Here is an 18,990-nt window from a genome sequence, read left to right as displayed (position 1 = left end):
CTTAAATTGTGGCCCTACTAGAAAAAGAAAATCCACTGGCAGATGAATTGCCGTTGGTTTGGAAACAAACTGTAGCTGTATGCAAGGAAATCAAATATTTCAAAGCCAAAAGAGCAGGCAAAGATCTCAGCAAGAACAGCATGCTGGAAAACAAAGTAGAAGAAGGGGGTAGAAGCTAGGAGGAGCTATGAGACGGTGGAGGTAATGTTTAAAGTTTCCCGGTCAGTCTGACTGATTATAAATGAGAATTGGAACAAATGCTGACAGACAGAGCCAAGTTAAATGTGGTAATGATGTTAGTCTTCACTCCAGAGTGTCCAGTTAATCATGGGAAAGAGCCTGAGTGCTGACAGCTGCAGACGTGCTAACTGGGCTAATGGCATCAGCACGCTGCCTCATTTTCTGCAAAGACCTGACCCCTCACACGAGCAGAGTCATGCTGGAATCCAAGCCGCAGGTTTCACTATAAAATACTTACAGATGCCCTTCTAAAAGAGTTATTGCTAAAAGAGTTATTGTTAAAATCTTAAATAAAAACAAATAGCTCTCTGAAACCTTGACTTGCACAATTTGATAGCACAAATCCAAGTTTTGGCTCAGAGTATTTTTTGGTTCTTTTTTTTTTTTTCTTTTGATCTAGCATGCACTTTCTATCCTACACTTCAACACTTAATGTTCCTGGTTGAGTAATGGCAAAAGAACAACAACAATAAAAAAAACTTACACATCAAATAAACTGTATTGAATGAGAGTTATTTTGATATCATGTAATCACTCTGCAAAAGACAACTAGCACACACGCAAACCTGTCTCTGTGATACAGGCGGGACTACTGTTACATATAACTGAGACAAACGCATAAGAAACTTTTTTGGGCTTACTTCCTGAATTGTGGTGAATCACCTGACCCGTGGGTTGTGGACAGCAGGTGGCAGTAGTGGTCACCATCTCGAATGAAACAAGACAGCACAACCCCAAACACAACTGGTGATATTGGTCTTTTTTTTAAAGAGAAATAGAGATCTTTACAAGTATTTTCTGACGTCATCTCCCTCCAGATAATGATTACTTAACGTGCTGAAGCTGCTCATTCAGCTGTGCACAGGGACACATTTAGGCTTTTAGCAGCCTCATTAACTCAGCTATTAGGACGCATCTAATCATTTGATGCATGGACTGAGGGCATATGCTGACAAAATATTTTCTGGAAAATTGGCTGAAAAACACGGCCTTGCACAGCAAAGTGAAAATAAATGAACCACAAAGCAGTTTGTATGCAGAGATCTCAGCAGCTTTATTTGAACTCTTAATTCTCTGTAAGTTGACACAAACGATGCCTGTCCATGGCATTCTTTCACCTTCCGCACACAGCCAGTCACACATGGTGTCTGGCGTTGGCTGAAATCCGCACAGGCCGTTCCACTTGAGTGCACATGTGGAACATCACTTTAAAGGATCAGAAGCTTCATCCTCTGTCTGAAGCTGCAGCCTGCAGGGAAACCAGTTGCTGCATCCATTAGCTCGTCCGTCCACAGAAAAGAGGTCCATCTCTGGTGCTTCCTTTGTTCCGTCAGGAAAGCCAAGCATTCGTTCCTTTTATCTTTGAAAGATTGTCGTCATAATGCTGGAATGTCTCACTACAATCTACGCTTAGATAATGGTAACATACATTGGAGTCTGAGAAATGAGTTCTGTTTCCAATTCATCTTGTTCTAGAAAAAGCTCAACATGTTTTCCTTACCTCTCATAAGATAACCCTGTAAAATGTTGAGATTCTTGGTATAAAGGCACAAAGTTCAGCCATACAGAAAGAGCACACCGCTGTGATCGAGTCCAGCAGAAGCTTGTCTGGTTTTTATTTGTTTCTCTGTGATTAAAGCCCTCATAAAACTTGCAGCCTTTCATCTGAGGATCATTACTTTCACATAACAAAAACAACAACAAAGAAAAACATGTTTGGATTAATTTTGCCTTCTTTGAACTGAATGGTGATTCTTAAGAAAAATCATATGCAGAAAAGTGAATTAAAAAAGTAACTCAGAACAGGATTAAAAAAGTATTAATTTTTAAAAGACTTTATAATAAGCTGACTGACAAAAAACAGATCAGCTTCCAGAAGGAATGGCCTGATCAAGGTGTAATTTGGTCCACATGCAGAACAGTGACAGATGGACATGATTCTATTCCTATGGAGTTGGAACATTTCGAATGGCTACCACAGAGCGTAAGTGCTGGCATCTGGCACTAACCAGAGCACAAGACAGTCAGAACAAAGAGAGAAGGTCAAGAGACAGAGACTGATGCATTACAACTGGATGAATTTGCATTGTTTGTTTGCATGAGTTTAGGCAACCGTAGCATGTAGATTATCAGCATGTGAATGGTAAAGCCTGAGCTGGATAATAAAAAAGGAGCTAAGAGGTGGATTAGATTAGCATCCCAAGATTTTCACCCCATCACCCACATTTTCTTATTCAGAAAAGGTGGGTCTTACTCAACAGATTTTTCGCAAACACTGAATTTTAACTTCTAAGCTCATATCAAATGAAGTGCTTTTCATCAGTTGAATTTTCATATAGATAAGCAATGCGCAGCAATTTTAAGACAATGATGTCACATCACTGACTCTAACCCAGGGGTGGGCAATCCTGGTCCTGGAGGGCCGGTGTCCTGCAACTCTTAGATGTCTCCCTGGTCCAACACAGCTGAATCCAATAGCTGAATCACCTCCTAATTGCAGTCAGATTCTCCAGAGTCCTGCTAATAACCTCATTATTTGACTCGGGTGTGCTGAAGTAGAGACACATCTAAAAGTTGCAGGAGACTGGCCCTCGAGGCCTGGAGTTGCCCACCCCTGCTCTAACCTAACCCTCAAACCCCAAACACGTAAAAAACATTGATCTATAGCAAGTGTGTAGCCCAGAGGCCCACAGTCTTCTCAACATAGTCCAGTAAACAGACCTTTCAGTGGTCAGATGTTTGAACTAATGGGCTCTGGGAAGAGTAAATGAAGGTTCCAGTCATCCAAGACTAACCACATTAATGAGGATCACTCCATTGTGCTCCAAACATTACAACGACCTCTCTGGAATCACTCTTTACAACACCTTGTGTTGTCTTATGGTATGCATAGAGTGGCATTACCAACAGAGCGAAGACGGCTGCATTTTTAGTGGTTTGATCACAGAGAGGTAAGGGCTGAAGACAAGTTGTATCATATTATAAATACGGGACTCTGAGTTTCTGCAATCCAGCAAGCATACAAGGAATCAGCTAAGAATCAGTGCCAAAGCAAAGATGTGGACCACCCTGCTGCAGCAGAAGACAGTGTCTGTATCAGACCTTACATCCAAGCCTAAAGGAGGTCCACACCCTGCAAGAGATACAGCAATACAACAGTTAATTTAATTTCCACCACTCCCTGGGTGCTAAACTGTTTTGTCAAGAAGTGTAAAATTAATGAGATAAAAAAAAGCATAGTTTGGAATTTGCCGCTTTAAAGTTTAAAAAGTAACATTTTTAGATGATAAAAGTCTATTCTATATCTCCAAATGAACTAAAATATATGAGCATAACCAGATTAGAATTTATTTCGGTGGACTTTTTCCAAAGGAAGTATTTGTCTATGTAGATGAGCAAAATGAATCGCTTCTCTCTGCTGCAGAATCCAAAGTCACGTGACGCAATTCTAAATGCCAAAAGAGGCCTTTACTGCTGAAAAAGGCAGATGACTTGGCGCCTTCCATAAAAATTTGTGGGACTTGTGCAGTAGAAAATATAAGCACCAGTTTTCCAATATATCCCTGTCTCTGGCTGTGAAATCTTTAAACAGCGGCATAATAAAGAGAAGTTTCCATTTTGTAAATAAAATGAAACTTAGTTGTACTGTCTCCATAAACATAAGGCCAGCAGAAAGAGAGGCAAAAATACAACAGATCTTTACTGAAACATCATATAGACTGGGATAAACCTGAGCTGCGAAACCTTCTACAGCTGCAACTCAAATGTTGTTTAACGCACAAATTGCACAAAGCTCACTGGATGGGATCAAAAAGTTAGCTGACGTTTAAGTTTCAAACAACAGCAGCAGAGTTATTAATTTACAGTAGAGGTTTGCATCCATGTGTACTCTAAATCCTGGAGTCTGGTTCAACTTTCACATATCTGTTAAGTTCGATTCAGATGGTTCCCTGATGAAGAACTGATTCAGCAGGTCGTCAGGTGAGACACCAGACTTCAACTTCCAGCTCTTGGGCAGAATATTGCCGGCATTATTCTCCCCAGGTTTTTAGGTGATTTTTATCATCTAAAAACCTGCTAAAATCCTAATTTTAGCAGGTTTACCAATTCTAGTTAATCTTCAATGTGCATCAATTTTCTACAAACAAAAAAAAGGTCAGTGACCAGCGAGAACTCGATCAAGCACAAAATTCCTTCAGCAGAACCACTTTAATGTTATGGAGGGACCTGGGTACCCCAGTGATCCTGGGTCTGGGAACTCAGGAAGTACATTGGTGCTTTGTCCCAAGTGATGGCAAGATGGAGCAGGAAATGAACAGATGGATTAGACTTTGCCTGGAGTAATGAAGGTGTTGTTGCTGTCTATCATGGTGAAGACCAAACTGAGCTGAACTTCAGGCTAAGCTCTGGATTTACTGGTCCACTTTCCCACCTTCACCCTTGGTCATTAGTTACGGATCATGTCCTAAAAGACAAGATCTTCTGATCAGGAGGCCTCGGCTGGAAGGCTTTCCAGGTACAACTCACTGGGAGGAGCCTTGGAGGCAGAAACAGAAGTGAAAGGATTGTATATTCCTTCTGACTTGGCAACACTGATTTTATAAGACAAGAGAGGGATTGATGGATTGGTTGATTACCTATACGGATGTAGTAAGTTTGCATGGATGGATGGAGAGTTTAATCTGTCTCTGCATCAGTTTTATGTTTTGTCCCTCTTTTTTCCACAATAACCTTAATCAGCTGGAGTTTAATCCTGTTTGAGTTACCTTGTGTTTTTGTTGGGTTTCTATTTTGTTTTTTGCATTGTGAGCAAACAAAAGTTGACTTCTATTAACATGCAAAAGGAGGGCTAAAAGAAAAAGAAGACAAACAAAAGCCACCAATGTGTTTTTGGCATCTTTGAACCTGTAAAAACCGAAACTTTACTGTCTATAGTTCACCACTACTTCTTTCTCTATAACTAACTGTATGTACACAGCAAAATTGAATTTCTTAATAAATTATATCTCTGTCTTTATATATATATATATAGATTGATTTATATATTTCATATATTAAATTGTATTTACACTGTAAAGACCAGAACTACTCGTTCCAAAAAGAGGATTTGTACAAATGGGCTGAACTCTTCTACTTTCATTACTGTACAGGATTGAGCTTCCCTTGAAAAACAAACAAACAAAAAAGTACCCATCAGCTACCACTCCTGCTCACGACCGCTGCCCTAGTGGACGTAATACAGCCAGTAGACCAAGTTGAAGAAGGTGAACGTGATCGGGAAGACGACCCGGGACCACTTGTCTATGGCGTTGACGTCTGTGAGGTCCGGGATCTTGACTTTCAGCTGTGACGCTCTCCTCCGCAGGCGGCTTTTCTTGTGTCCAATTGGCCGGTCGAGGGCTGGCCGTCCATACAGGTCCCGGCTCGTCATGGGCTTGCGGTACTGTATGCTGGCGCTGTCGTAGGAGAACATGGTGGCCCGAGGATCGTTGAGGGCGCCCATCATATCCGGTCCCCCCATCTCAGTGGGGAGGTTCGTCAGGAGGATGTTGCCATGAGCGTCAACCTTAAAAGGCAACAAGACAACATTTCAGTTTTATTTTCAACTAAAAAGAAGGTTAAATAAAAAAACTAAATAAATCTGCTAATCACCTCCAGGCTTCTGCCTTGTCACTGTTGCAGTTCTTGCTTTCAATTTGAGGGGGTTGTGTTGAACAACACCTTATCCACCATAAATCTCTAAACTATTAATAATCATTATGCAAAGCTTAGATGTTAGGGCTTAAATTTCAAGATTTACATTTAAAAAAGTAATTTAAAGTTTTCTAAATTTGACTTTTAAGGCATTCATACCTTTCTGATAGGTAGGTGGCTTGGTCATCAGACTGCCCCAGACTTATTTTAACCTGCCTTAGACATAAGTGACTGATATTTTCCACTCAGATCTTCACCCACCTGCACTTTACTACTCTCCAGTCGGCCCTTATTCTCATTGTTGGACTTAGCAGCCTTTTCCGCTGCTTTCTTCTGTAGGTGAGGACCACGGCCAAAAAAGATGTAGTTAACAAAGGCATACTCCAGCAGGGCCAGAAACACAAAGACGAAGCAGCCCATGAGGTAAATGTCAATGGCCTTGACGTAGGGAATCTTTGGCAGGGTCTCCCTCAGGTGGGTGTTAATGGTGGTCATGGTCAGCACCGTGGTTATACCTGCAGGTGTGCAAAAGTCAACAGAGTAGGACATGCAAACATCTCAGATTCGACATTTCACTTATAAGAGCTATTTTTCTTTTTTTTGTGTATCAATCTTTGCAAGATTTTGCTATTCCTCCAAAGTCAAACATGTTGCCAACATTGCTCATTCATTTTCTTTAGTAGTAGAGTAGAAGTAGCATAGTAATATTGCTGTGCACTTCCTTTGTGACTATTACAAAGTAGGATTTCCTGATTTAGTTTTAGTGAAGTATAAATTTTAAGGTCGTAGGTTCACTTGACCACTAGATTTTATGTGGTTGAGGTCATTTCAAGGCGAGGTCAAGAATTAATCTCTCAGAAAGATTTTGAGGCTATAATACTAATTTGTGATATTGTTTTTAAGTCATCAGATGTTGTTCCACATAAGGTGAAATTTAAAGTTTAGCCTAGAAGTATTTTCTGAGAAATAATATGAAATCTAATGTGGGACCATGACTAAAAGAAGAGAATTGATACAGCAAGCTAAAAAAAAAAAAATAGACACGAAGATCTAAAAGGGACTAACATTTGACAAATTGAACTGTTTTGGAGAAATAGAAAATACTGAATAATTCAATGTAATAATTCCCTTTTTAATAGGAGAACTCTGATGGAAAGTCATAAATACTCAGGGCATGTTTTTGCTTTTTCAAGTCAAAAACTGACAGAACAGACTTTACACGTGACAACTGCTCATTAAGACTGGTTCTACCTTCATAAATTTAAGCTCTCCAAATCTGAGATATGGATATCATGTAAGCTTATATCTATGTTGTCTTCTACATAGACAACATAGAAGTTTGCTGTCTATGTACATAATAAGAGCTAACAAAAATGAGTGAACCTGAGTGAACCTGAGAGAAACTATGAATAAAAGTCACTGACCTAAAGCCACTCTGGCAGCCGACGCATCGTAATTTATCCAGAAGGAGACCCAGGACAAGATGGTGATCAGGATGGATGGCATGTAAGTCTGCAGGATGAAATAGCCAATATTCCTCTTGAGTTTAAAACTCAGTGACAGTCGTGGATACGAACCTGTTTGGTAAGGAATATAGTATAAGTCTGTGATGATCTTTTTACAGACTGGTAAAAAGATGGGTACTAAATGACACAACATAATGTTTATGACATCATATCTCCCATAGATTATACTTTTCCAGTATAGATAATGAATATTAGAGTCAAGATTTACAAAATATTGTACAATTATTTTTATTTTTAATTTATTAAAAAAGGTTTATTGCTACCTGTGGCAAACACGGCTTTCTTGGACAGGGTTTGGTAATCGATGATGGAAAACTGAGGCAGTTCGATGTTCTCCACTCCAGTGACTGACCCAGCATTGCTTCCACCCTGCCAGTAAAACTCAATGTCGTCTGTGGTGTATCCATCTGGGAGAAACAGGGAAACACAAACAATTTAAAAAATGCTAAAGTCAATGATATCTGTCCTACTTGCACAAGTAAGAAAGGAAAGATTAAAGCTGCCCTTAAGAACGTCCAGAAACAATTCCCATGGTAGTCACAGGCCACAACCAGAAGCCAGTGAAACTCAATGAAGGGGAATTTGCATTCCTAGTTCTACTCAAAAGTTAGTCCTTTTTTCCAATCTTCTCTACAACAAGCAGGATGTTAGGAAGAGAAACTGGTGAGGGAAGTAGGAATTTCACTCTGACATCATCTCTCTGATGTTTGAGATTCACAGCTGTGTTAGTGAGCGACTGAACAACCTGAACTGTCGGTGACCTCCTGAATGGATTGTCAACAGATTTATTCAGCAGTATGTGAACCCACATAAGCTGCAGATCCTTTGGGAACATCTGCCAGAGTTTTCTCTTTTATTTCTGTTTTAGTGTAATTCTTTCACATCATAAAAAGGAGAGTGAAAATATATTGCAGGTTGAGAAACATGACTCGAGGGAAATACTTTCACACTCAGAGAACATGAAGTCTGGAATGAATCAGCTAGAATGAAAACTGTTTACGGTGCTCATCAGTCAGCGAACTGCTTTCAGGAAGAGTTTCAAAAAAAAAAAAGTGACACCTCACTGGAGATACAAATCAGGAGTTAACACAGAGGCAGCTCTTGCAGTGATGCATAGTCCCTGGTCTTAGTGAGGAGCAATTTCAGGACCTTTACTGGTGGATTGATGACACTGAAGAATAACATTTCAAACCTGTGTACTGTCTCTTTCTAAATCTACCACAAGTGCTGTAAGTATACCAGTACTTGCAATACTTGGCTTTCAAAAGTGAAAGCCTGGTTATAAGTTATAGGCTTGGTGACTTTCCTCCTTCCACTGACTCTTTTTGTTTGATCATAGAACAATATTGAACATAACATATGCAAAGGTCTGATGAAATCTAGATTTTTCTTTATCCCCCGCTGCCCCCAAATTTCACATTTGCTATAGTCTAAAAGAATAAAAGTTAATATTTTGTATGATTTATTAAACTTTCATAAATCCTCAGCAGACAAAGGAAATGCAGAAGTCTTTAGGGTCAAATTATCTCATGCAACTTGCAACTGATAATATTTTATTGTGATGTGCAAATCAACCAAAAATTTTGAAAAGGCCAGTGTATTCATTTACTTTAATTGGTCCAGAAAGTAAATAATTTCAAGTAAAATTGGTCTGCACAACTAACTTTTGGTTTGGTAGGATTGCATGCTGCCCCAGCTTTGTGCAGGACAGCACAGCATTTTACCTTTAAGAAATAACATAAAAAGAACAACAACAAAAAAAAAACTTATCTGAAAGCTGCAACCAGTTTGGAGAAGAGCAAATGGTGACATTTGTTAGGCAGGAGTATAACACATGTTGGGTCAATGGTACTAGATTTTAAAGCCAGGTAGGTTTTGGTGGATTCTGTGCAGCAGAACTTTGAACAAATGTGGCTGCAATCACTGTAACTGCAGTGATTACTTTACCCAAGACTTTGTGATGCACAATGCTGAAAAAACTGAAATACTCACTGAACAATACATGTCGCATTCACAGATATTGTGTTTTTCTTGTTTAGTAATCAACCTCCCTTTCGATCTTAAGACATACATTTAAAACACATTTTTTTGTAGAAAATAAGGAGGGACCCACTTTAACAACTATTTGTTCTGCCCTACTTTTTGGTGATGTTGCAGATAGTTCTCACTAGTAGAAAAGTCTCCATAGAGATTCCAGGGAAGTACAAGACAAGCCCACCTATAAATTAGTTGGAAAAATCAGGTTCTTGAGTCACCTAGTCAAAGAACCGGCCAAAATCCAATTGTGATTCTGTTGCAATACTATAAATATGCTCATAAATCCTCATAAATCCTTCGCTGTGTCTGAAATAAAGCAGCTCTGTACAGAATAGTGTCTCAAGACTCCTCCACAGAAATGAAAAAAAGGCTCATTACCAGCCATTGTAATAAGTGATAGCTACTGCTGCAATTGCTTTTTTGTGCCTAATAAAGGAAATCATTTTAATACTGCATCTACTAATCACTTAGATTTTCTTTGATTGCCTAAAAGGTTTAGGTTTGCAAAAAAAGAAGAAAAAAAAACATGGTAGCAATCTCTATGGTGACACACACAGCAAGATGCTGTGTTGATTAAATAATTTTCTACCAGATTAAATATTACCGACTCCTCAACTTTTCCAAAGGAGAACATTTTATTCCATTTCATACTTGATCTAAGTGCTAACTTTTTTATTGGCCAAGTTGCTCTGTGCATTAAAACAGCACACAAAAGCTGCAGATCTGATGCTAAATGTGACATCTCATATCATTTGTCCTCTAAAACTCAAAACTGACTGTATTTTAATAAATTCATGCTTCCTTCCAGCTGCTGGACATCCTCCAGTTTCCCAGAGGCTGAGTTGGACAAGAAATAAAGCCTTTCCCTTCACTTTCCCTGGCAGGTCTCTGGGCTACATCTACAGGCTGAAACAGAGTGACCCGGCCCCCAACGCTCCATCGGTAATTAGACCTATTTAATTGGGCCAATGTGTTTCTCTTTTCAGACTCTCCATCTTATCTGCAGGCAGTTGAATGATTTCTGGGAATTAACAGCTTATCAAGAGCGGAAGAGCTTCATTATGCTTTTACTTCATTTTTCTCATCCCTTTTCAGTATGAAGAGGAGCATTTTAGAAATGGCTTAAGTGAACAATTAGAATAATTTGAACACGCTGAATGATTCAAAAGGAGAATTGCCTATTATAATGTCAGTTCTTCCAAAGGGAATCGAATATCTCCTAATTTATTGAACTAAATTCAGCTTGAGTTTGTGTTTTTACCTACAGTATGTATTATAAATAAAAAAGGCTCCATATCTTCACACCTGAGTACTTTTTTTTTTCAAATATAATCTCCTCCTTTGTGAAACCATCTCCTAATTATGTTCATGAATAGTAGGTAGACACCTTGTCTACTTCGGCTCAAAATGTATAATGAGGGACATTTATATTCATTTTCAACTCAAAACCTGAAAAAATATACCTTCTAAATAAGAAAAGATGATAAAATCGAAATATTCAATCGATCATAAACTAAAAATGGCTAATTTTGTTTATATGGCATAACTAATAAAAGGTGCTATTGTTTTGAAATATGTGATGGTGGCAGTACTTGGGAAATTTGGTATTTAGGTGCTCGTTATTAAAAGTCTGAGATTCACTGCATCTTTAAATCAATTACCCCACTTTAATGACCCTCCTGCACCCTCACAGGATGCAAACCCACATTGTTTTATTGTGGGTTTGGTTTTTTGAGAGTAATGTCTTAGTGTGAAGAAAAGTGCGCACAATGTTTTGCAAATGGACCAAAAAGTTAAGTTATGGTTTTATCCTTCCACATGTTTGCAGTGGAGCATTTAATGGCTGCTTCATGACTGGAAGTTTCTATTTGACAGCTATTTGGCTGCCAAATAGAAAGCCAAATAGATTTCTATTTTCCAATAAAGGCATGAAACATTGAATGGCTAATAGTTCAATTAAAACTTTAGTTACTTTATTAATATTTAATACCTGGGCATTTTGATCTAATTCAATCTGTATTTGAGTATGAAATGTTTGTGTGCTTCAGATTCAGAGCTACCACGTTTGCACACTTAATTTTCATGCTCAAACGTAACATCTTTTTTATTTTAAACTGACTAGATTCAATAAGACAGCCCAGAGGAACATGCATGAGCATGCTTCTGTTCGATTATTAAAGACAGCTGATATCTGTTAGACACAGTAAATTTGAGGAACTTGGACCATGGCAAAGAGCCTTATTTCTATACCCAATGTTACCAAAGAACAAGGCTCTAAAACTATGGCATAAAACAAATTCTGAGCCTGCATCAGTTTAATCTGTTAGAGAATTGAGAAGTGAGAAAGTTATAATTTAACAGGCACAAGTACAGCTAATGAGCATTCCCTCTTACCATTAGAGAAAACCCATTTTATTTATCTTTAATAGACATCAGGAATATGTGGATGATTAGGGAGTGTAGGGAGATTGTTGCTTTAGTCTGTGGTGGTAACAAAAAATTCATCTGAAAGGCTAAACTTTGATTTAACTGCTCCGTCTGTACCCAAACTAACTTATAACATTCATAAAATTTAGATTTTGACTAAGATGCAAGCAGCTGTAATCCATTCCATCATCCATTAGAATAAAGATTTGCTCATTGCCAGAATTTCAACGTCGTCTGTTGCTTTATACATCGTGTCCAGCCAAAGGTTAATTTGCAGACCTGATCATGGCTTAAACGTCTATAAAAAACTAAAATCAAACAATCATAAAATAAACTGATGTATATTAGTGAGTTTTTGGAGAGCTCATGAGGCTTTGTTGCATATGCATGACTTATGCATGAAGCTCCAGGCAGAAAGGCGCTCCACCCTCTCTAAATGTAGACATATACTGTATAATGTGTGAGACTTTAACTATTCATGTCAGCATTGTTAATTATTTAACTGAGGCACTCCGGACAGGTCCAGTCAAACAGGAACTGTCAGTTCACATTAGATGGCTTTGAGCTGAATGTGACCTTAACAATCTCAGATGATTCTGACCTGCGAAACTGATGTTTAAGCTAATTTTAATTAAAAAAAATACAATATCATCAAGCCTCTTTTAGTGTGTAGGTTGAGAAACATTTCAATAGGAAAACTGAAAAAGAACCACAACCAGAACAAATATGGTCTGGGTGGTATAATCAATTTACTGAAAAAAACAAACAAAAAAAACAAACAAAAAAAACACAGGGAGGACCCACAGTCATGAACACCTATGGATTTCCAAGAGGAGGGATACAGACAGATGGAAAAATGAAGAATGGATGGATGGAAACATGGCTGGACCAAGACTGAAACAAGGATGGAAAAATGGTTGGATGAACAGTCAAATGTAATGTGTGTTTATTAACTAGCAGTTGAGATCCTAATGTTGTACGTCTGCAGTTAAGCTATATGATTGACCATGTAGTTAAATTCCTGCTTTATTAATCAGAATTATGATTTTATCAGATTTATAAGAGGTGCTCTGACAAGCTGTGTTTTCTTTGGATTTTATGATTCTTTTATCTTCAGACTTTTGTCAGTTTTTATCACATGGACTTTCTATAGCTTCCCTAACACCTGGTTTTAGCTCCTGGAGCATGTAGTGACAGGTTTTCGTGAAACTCTTTCTAGATCTGTGAACTGATCCTTTGTTTTACATTATTGTGGCTTTCTTCATCTCTGGTTAGCCTGATGAAAATCAGGTGTCTTCACCACATGAAGATCATGACAGGTTCTTGTGTCAGAGTTGTGTGACGTCTGAAAACAAACCGATCTATCCAGGTTCACTCAGCATCTCTTGAATCAGTTTTAACAAAGACTGTGTTGCTTACAGCTCTCGATCTCCAAGGTGCAGTTCTGTTCATCCAGCGGGTATCTGCGAAGGTCCATCATGCAGGCGGCTGTCGTGGTGATCCTTGGTGAAAACAACAACAACAACAAAAAGAAATGTTCATTTGATTTCTAGAAGTTTAAGGGTAGAGCCTAACTCACAGAACCGACCTTCTAAACCTCGAATTACACAAATCCTTTTAAACCTTGAGTGGAGCGAAACTATCCGTCTCGTTCCCATAATTGCCTTTGCTGTGCTGAATTGACGTCTGCAGCTCTTCTCCCTTTGTAAAGCTTTGTGTTTAAATCTCAATTATAGCAGGCAGTAATTAGGAGTTAACAATAAAACCGGATGAAACTCTCAGTGAAGTTTTACAGCCGAAGCAACAACCATCACAAACTGTTCTCCGTACGGATGGAGCCACACCTTATTTACAGCCTCATAATCTGTGTGTACGACAGAAAACACGATTAAAGGTCATCCCAGATATCCACTGTAGCATGTAGGTAGATTATAATTAATGTGCTGAAATGGAAGGATAAATTACAGGCATTTTTCTGGGTGACCTGCACTTATACTCATTCAGACAGAAAATCTGGCGGCGTAGGGAATACGTGGAGCACACAAACGATCCCTGCACGCTTCATAGACTTTAATTAGACATACGTAAAGCTGCATTATACCCAGTGAAGCTTATTAAAAAGTATTTATTGTCAAATGAAATACACTCTGTACAAAATAAAGCATTCCTATTCATTTTTTTTATGGTTATTTACTGACATGCACATTTGGGAATCCTCAATGTACAATTAAGGCAGCAGATATGAAGCTATTTAGACAACATTTTTGAGCCAACCCCACCCCAAGATGAGGAAAAAAAATAAATACACCACTATATGAATGGAATAATCATTTAAATGTTTGGTTTCGTTTTTTTTCTTTGTTGTGGAGAAAATGAACTTCTTTTCACTTTGTCCTGATTATCTTTTCATAGTAAAAATGCAATAAAGTAGCAACTGTACTTTTACAAAACAATAATGTGAGTAAGCACTTTGGTTCAAAGCAGTTGTGGAAATGAACTTTTTCCACTTTGGTCAACATTTGGTGGCGGCTGAACAGGTTTGTCTCGTCAGAGATCCTCCACGCTGCACCTCATCTTGTCACCTGTAGATTTGTTCAATGTGTAAAATGGAATGGGTAATCCTACAGGGTTCATGGGTCAGTATATCATATATTTAATACCTCCATTCAGCTCTGGTTCTGCCCCCGTCTCTTCTTCCGATCAGTCACATCTACAAACATTTGAAAAAGAAGCAACCAGGAGGTTCCCATGTATAACCTGACCGCTGAATTTAGGTCTTTGTTCTGTCATTATCTGTATCTCATATTGGGAAGTGTTGTCTCATTCTTGCTGCTTAATGCTCAACTAACTGTGATCCAATCAAGTGCACTCTGAAGGTTAAGACTTCAAAACACCAACAGAACCACAATGTTTACAAAAATAATAGGGGAGCTGCAACAAAGTCTCCAAGATCCCATTGTTTTCTCTTAATTTGGAGAAAAAGCTATTCTGTCCTGGCATAACATGAACTCTAAAACATTCTTGGGCTCTAGTTTGTGCACCCAGCTGTGTGACTCTAAGGGATTCACAACTATGAAAACAGAACTGCAGCCTTCTCCTTACAAGTCAGTGAATGGACACTTTCCATTTGTACTGTCTGTCCATGCCTCTCCGCCAGCTTTAAGACGCGTCCAAAGCTTCCTAAAGTGTTCAGCGTGTTCAAGAAAAAGATGAACAGCCAGGAATATTCAGAAGGTAAGGGATAAATATTTATGTTTTTATGGGCTTTTAGCGTCCATGACAGTGTAAGAGCTGGGAAAACGTGAAGACAGCTGAACTTTTACTGTCAGAGAAAGGAGGTATTAAAGGATTATTTTTCATTTTCACAAGTCATCCTGGAATCCCTGGATATGCTATTTTCAGCCTCCTTTCAGAAAATATTTTCTGAAGCACAAAGCCTTAGGAAAACGTCCAAAGACAGAAACCATAATAAAATTGCAAATAAACACAAATAAATGACACAAATAAATACATTTTCGTCTACCAGCAAGTGGTGCCAGTCTGATATGGGGTCCTGCATGTTATCCACTCATTTATCAATGTCACAGTTTCAACTTGAGTATTTGAGTCCTAACAAAATATAATGTTAGCAAGCTAAAAATTTAGTTCTTAGCCAGCCAAATATTTGATTTACAAACTAAATTGCTAGTTTATAGCTAAATGCATGCACGTTTGCTTGCTAATGTGCTGAAGTGGACAATCAAAAATAAAAGCTGTGTCTTGAAAACTTCTTCATTAACTCCTGCTGGACACATCCTCCTCCTGAGCCATGCACCCTGTATTTATCATTAACAATTCACTATTATGCACAGGTTTCTGTTGTTCTATCTTATAAATGAACAAATAAAATGCATGTTTGCGCTTGTTATATGACAAAACAAGTGCAGTGGTTGTAAAGTAATGTGTATTTATTTAATAACCTCTGACTTTTTACTGTGATTTCCCCACACGTGGCCTCGTGATCACAATGACTCGTTAAACAGAAGCTTTTCAGACTCTGCATCGGCTCAGGCCCAGCAGCGCAGACTAAACTTAGCCTCTGTGTCATCTTTTCTTTCCCTTGCCGAGAAGAGCTTTCTCTTAGCTGTGACCATACAAAAGATTTGCCGCTGACGATGATGAGGAGATAAACAGGTCTTTGATGTTGTCTTCATTATTCCAAGGTGCTGAATTTCCAATAATTGGGATGTGAGAGTGCCAATCAAAGCTGAGGTCATTTTGGGAAACCTAAATATAGCCCTTGTCTCAGCAGCGAGCACACTGGATGAATAATTGTCGGAGCCTTTGGGGGATAATGATTCTGCAGCTGAGCAGTGTGAAAGATATGATCATCAGTCCTTCAGATTTTGGGGCCAAAGTAGAGAAGGAAGGAAAAATATACTCCCAGCATTGCAGGGAAAACCTCCTGGACCAAGACCTTTGAGTCATCCATTCATTGCATTCAATACATTTGTTAAACCTTTACTTGAATCTCCTGTGAGTATTTTGCATGTGCTTAAAGTTTAAAAAGAAATATGATAAACCCCAACCACGGGGTCAGGGGTTGCACTTTAACACCCATGATCTAGAGCATGGCAATTGAGTGCTTACAAAGATTACAAATTGGTTTCATGGTTTTCATCCAAACAATTAGAACAGTGGAAATATTCTGTAATAATTACATTTTATATTGTTCTGGAAACACACATATTATTTAAGATGGAAATTCTGGTCCAGGGTTGGGGTGAAAAGGTCAAAAAGAGTGAGGGAAATGAAAACTATGAGCACTGGAGATTAAACGGAGGAAGGAAACTAGCTTAGAGGGAAGTAAAGTCTTGTCTATCTGAATACACTGAGAATTGCTTCACTTTAGGAAGGGACAGAGTGCTGAAAACAGCCCGCAAGGCCCATGTTCATTCAGCCTCAAAAGAAGAGTTGTTTCTGGGTAAATCCAGCCTCCCTGTCCTTTTCATCGGCCTGCTTCAGGTCTGACTTAATGCTTTCTGCTTTCCTCTCTCATTGTATCCCTGTTTCTGTCTTTGAAAAGCTGCTTCTATGTGGACCTTAAAAAACCCTGATCTGAGCAGACAGCTCCTCCAGACACAAAAATAACACCAGCGTCTCAGGCTAAATGCTCCCAAAAACCATAAAAGCCCACAAATTTCAAGTTTGCTAAAATGTACAAAAAAAAAGTGTAATAGTAACAACGTGTTTGTGAAGGATAATGACACCTAAGAAGCATGAAGGCATTTGGACCAAATAAACCGAACAAACTAATCAACTAATTCAATGAAATTTGTTAATGTATTAGAGCGGATTGCACAGAATCTGACTTGTTGACGGCATACCTGGAGAAAAACCACAGCCTCTGGTTCTCTTATGTATTTTCCAGTAACATAGTGTCATTTATTTAGCACAATAATGCAACTGTTTGTCGAGTGTTGCCAACAGCGCAAGGTTGCTTGACACCGTCAGCAAGTGTGACGGTGTCACGATTTGTGCAAGTGTGCACAAATCGTGACTTTTAAATGAATAGGGCAGCAACAATATACATCACAGCTGCAGGAAGTTCAAGGATGTCCAGTTAAAACCTGTTATTTTCTCTTGTGAATAACAGAGAAATTGTTTGGTTCATCTAGAGCAGAGAAGGCGAATGCTGCCACATGAGACCGACTGGTAAGAAAACCGATGAAAATACTAAGCAAGAGCAACTTCTACCAACAATCTGGTCCAATTTGTTGGACCCCTTGTAATTTCATTTTCCACCATGATGGAACCGTACAGACTTGAAAATAAAGAGATTAAAGTAACAAAACAATTTGATGGGATTTGGATCCCCCCAAATCATTATCCCTGACTAAAAACCCACTAATCATTAGTCTGGTGTCTGTGATTTTGTCAACTGCACGGCATGTTTCGAATTCCATGTTTATTATAGCTTGTTTTATTGTATTTTGGTGTCACTGTAAATCACATCTGTACCACAGTGTGTTCATAATCTTCTCTGCCAGCTGCTAGGACATATACAGACGGAGGCCAGAGCCCCCTTCACACAACACTTCAAGGAGGGTTAAGCTGTCTTTTGGACTCCATGCGTTTTGTCAATGGACCGATACAGACGTCAAACCCACCTCTGTTGCATCCTAACTTGCTAAGCGAAGTTCTCACTGATGTGCAACCAGTCACTAGAAAGTTTTAAAACTGTAACTAAAACTCAGAACTCATTAGATGAAACAATAAAAAGGCGAGATATACAGGTTTAATTTTAAGCGTTTCCTCTGCCACTATAGGATGATGCATATTTTGTCTGAGTTAATGTTTTGAAAAATAAAAAAAAGATAGGATGCAAAAACTAAGAATGCATATTTTATGAGTAGTGCTCACGGCGATGTAGCCCCACACCTCCTGTCGTCCAGCACTGCTGGCTTTACTATTACTAAGCGAACAGCTATGTGGAATATCTTGTGATCTATAAATGCCCAGAGGGAGCTCAGAGGCAGCTCGTCTTCGAGGGGTTATCACAACAATATTTTGTGAAAGGGGCTTGTGTAGCCGAAGACGCTGTGCTTAGTGTGAATTAAACACTTTAAAACTTTAAAAACAAAGTTTAAAAAAGCAGGGAATGTTCAGGTTTTACCTGCACACAATTAAATAAAACCGTGTCGAAACATATGTTACGAGCTGAATTACGAAAGAGTCATCGCATTATGCTAAGGAGTCATCAATTAGCCTTGCACTGCAGCAAAATGCTCTCGGAGAAAACCCTGTAAGTAGGACCAAGATTCTAGATGATTGTAAAGTCAGAAAAAACAAAAAACAAAAAAAAAAAACAAATCAAGTCGCGTCTGAGCTCTGCAGGTGAAGTTTTATTAGGATATTATAACATTCTTACCAAATGTAACCTGTGCTGAAGAGGCATACTACAGATGTTCCACAACTGTTAAAGCAACATATTTGTTGCTTTTGATAAACTGCAGCATCCTGAATCCCATTAGCAAAGGAAGAAAGTGTGTTACAAAAGAAAAGCAATGTGTCTTTCAAAACCTGG

General features: G+C 38.7%; 1 protein-coding gene across 1 annotated transcript in view; it reads right to left on the bottom strand.

The window, feature by feature from the left end:
* Positions 1 to 5,373: 5,373 nt before the first annotated feature.
* The window catches only part of gabrb1 (gamma-aminobutyric acid type A receptor subunit beta1), a 41,276-nt gene continuing 27,659 nt past the window's right edge, over positions 5,374 to 18,990 (bottom strand). Inside the window, exons 6-9 of the mRNA XM_016672002.1 lie at positions 7,724 to 7,867; positions 7,359 to 7,511; positions 6,196 to 6,449; positions 5,374 to 5,806 (exon numbers count right to left, since the gene is read on the bottom strand). Of these exons, the coding sequence (XP_016527488.1) occupies positions 5,465 to 5,806; positions 6,196 to 6,449; positions 7,359 to 7,511; positions 7,724 to 7,867 (893 nt within the window). The 3' untranslated portion in view covers positions 5,374 to 5,464. The remainder of the gene's footprint in view (positions 5,807 to 6,195; positions 6,450 to 7,358; positions 7,512 to 7,723; positions 7,868 to 18,990) is intronic.

Source organism: Poecilia formosa, unplaced genomic scaffold (assembly GCF_000485575.1).
Source record: "Poecilia formosa unplaced genomic scaffold, Poecilia_formosa-5.1.2 Scaffold54, whole genome shotgun sequence".
NCBI lineage: Eukaryota > Metazoa > Chordata > Actinopteri > Cyprinodontiformes > Poeciliidae > Poecilia > Poecilia formosa.
The sequence above is the reverse complement of the archived record's forward strand: the minus strand, read 5'-3'. Positions and strand labels throughout refer to the sequence as shown.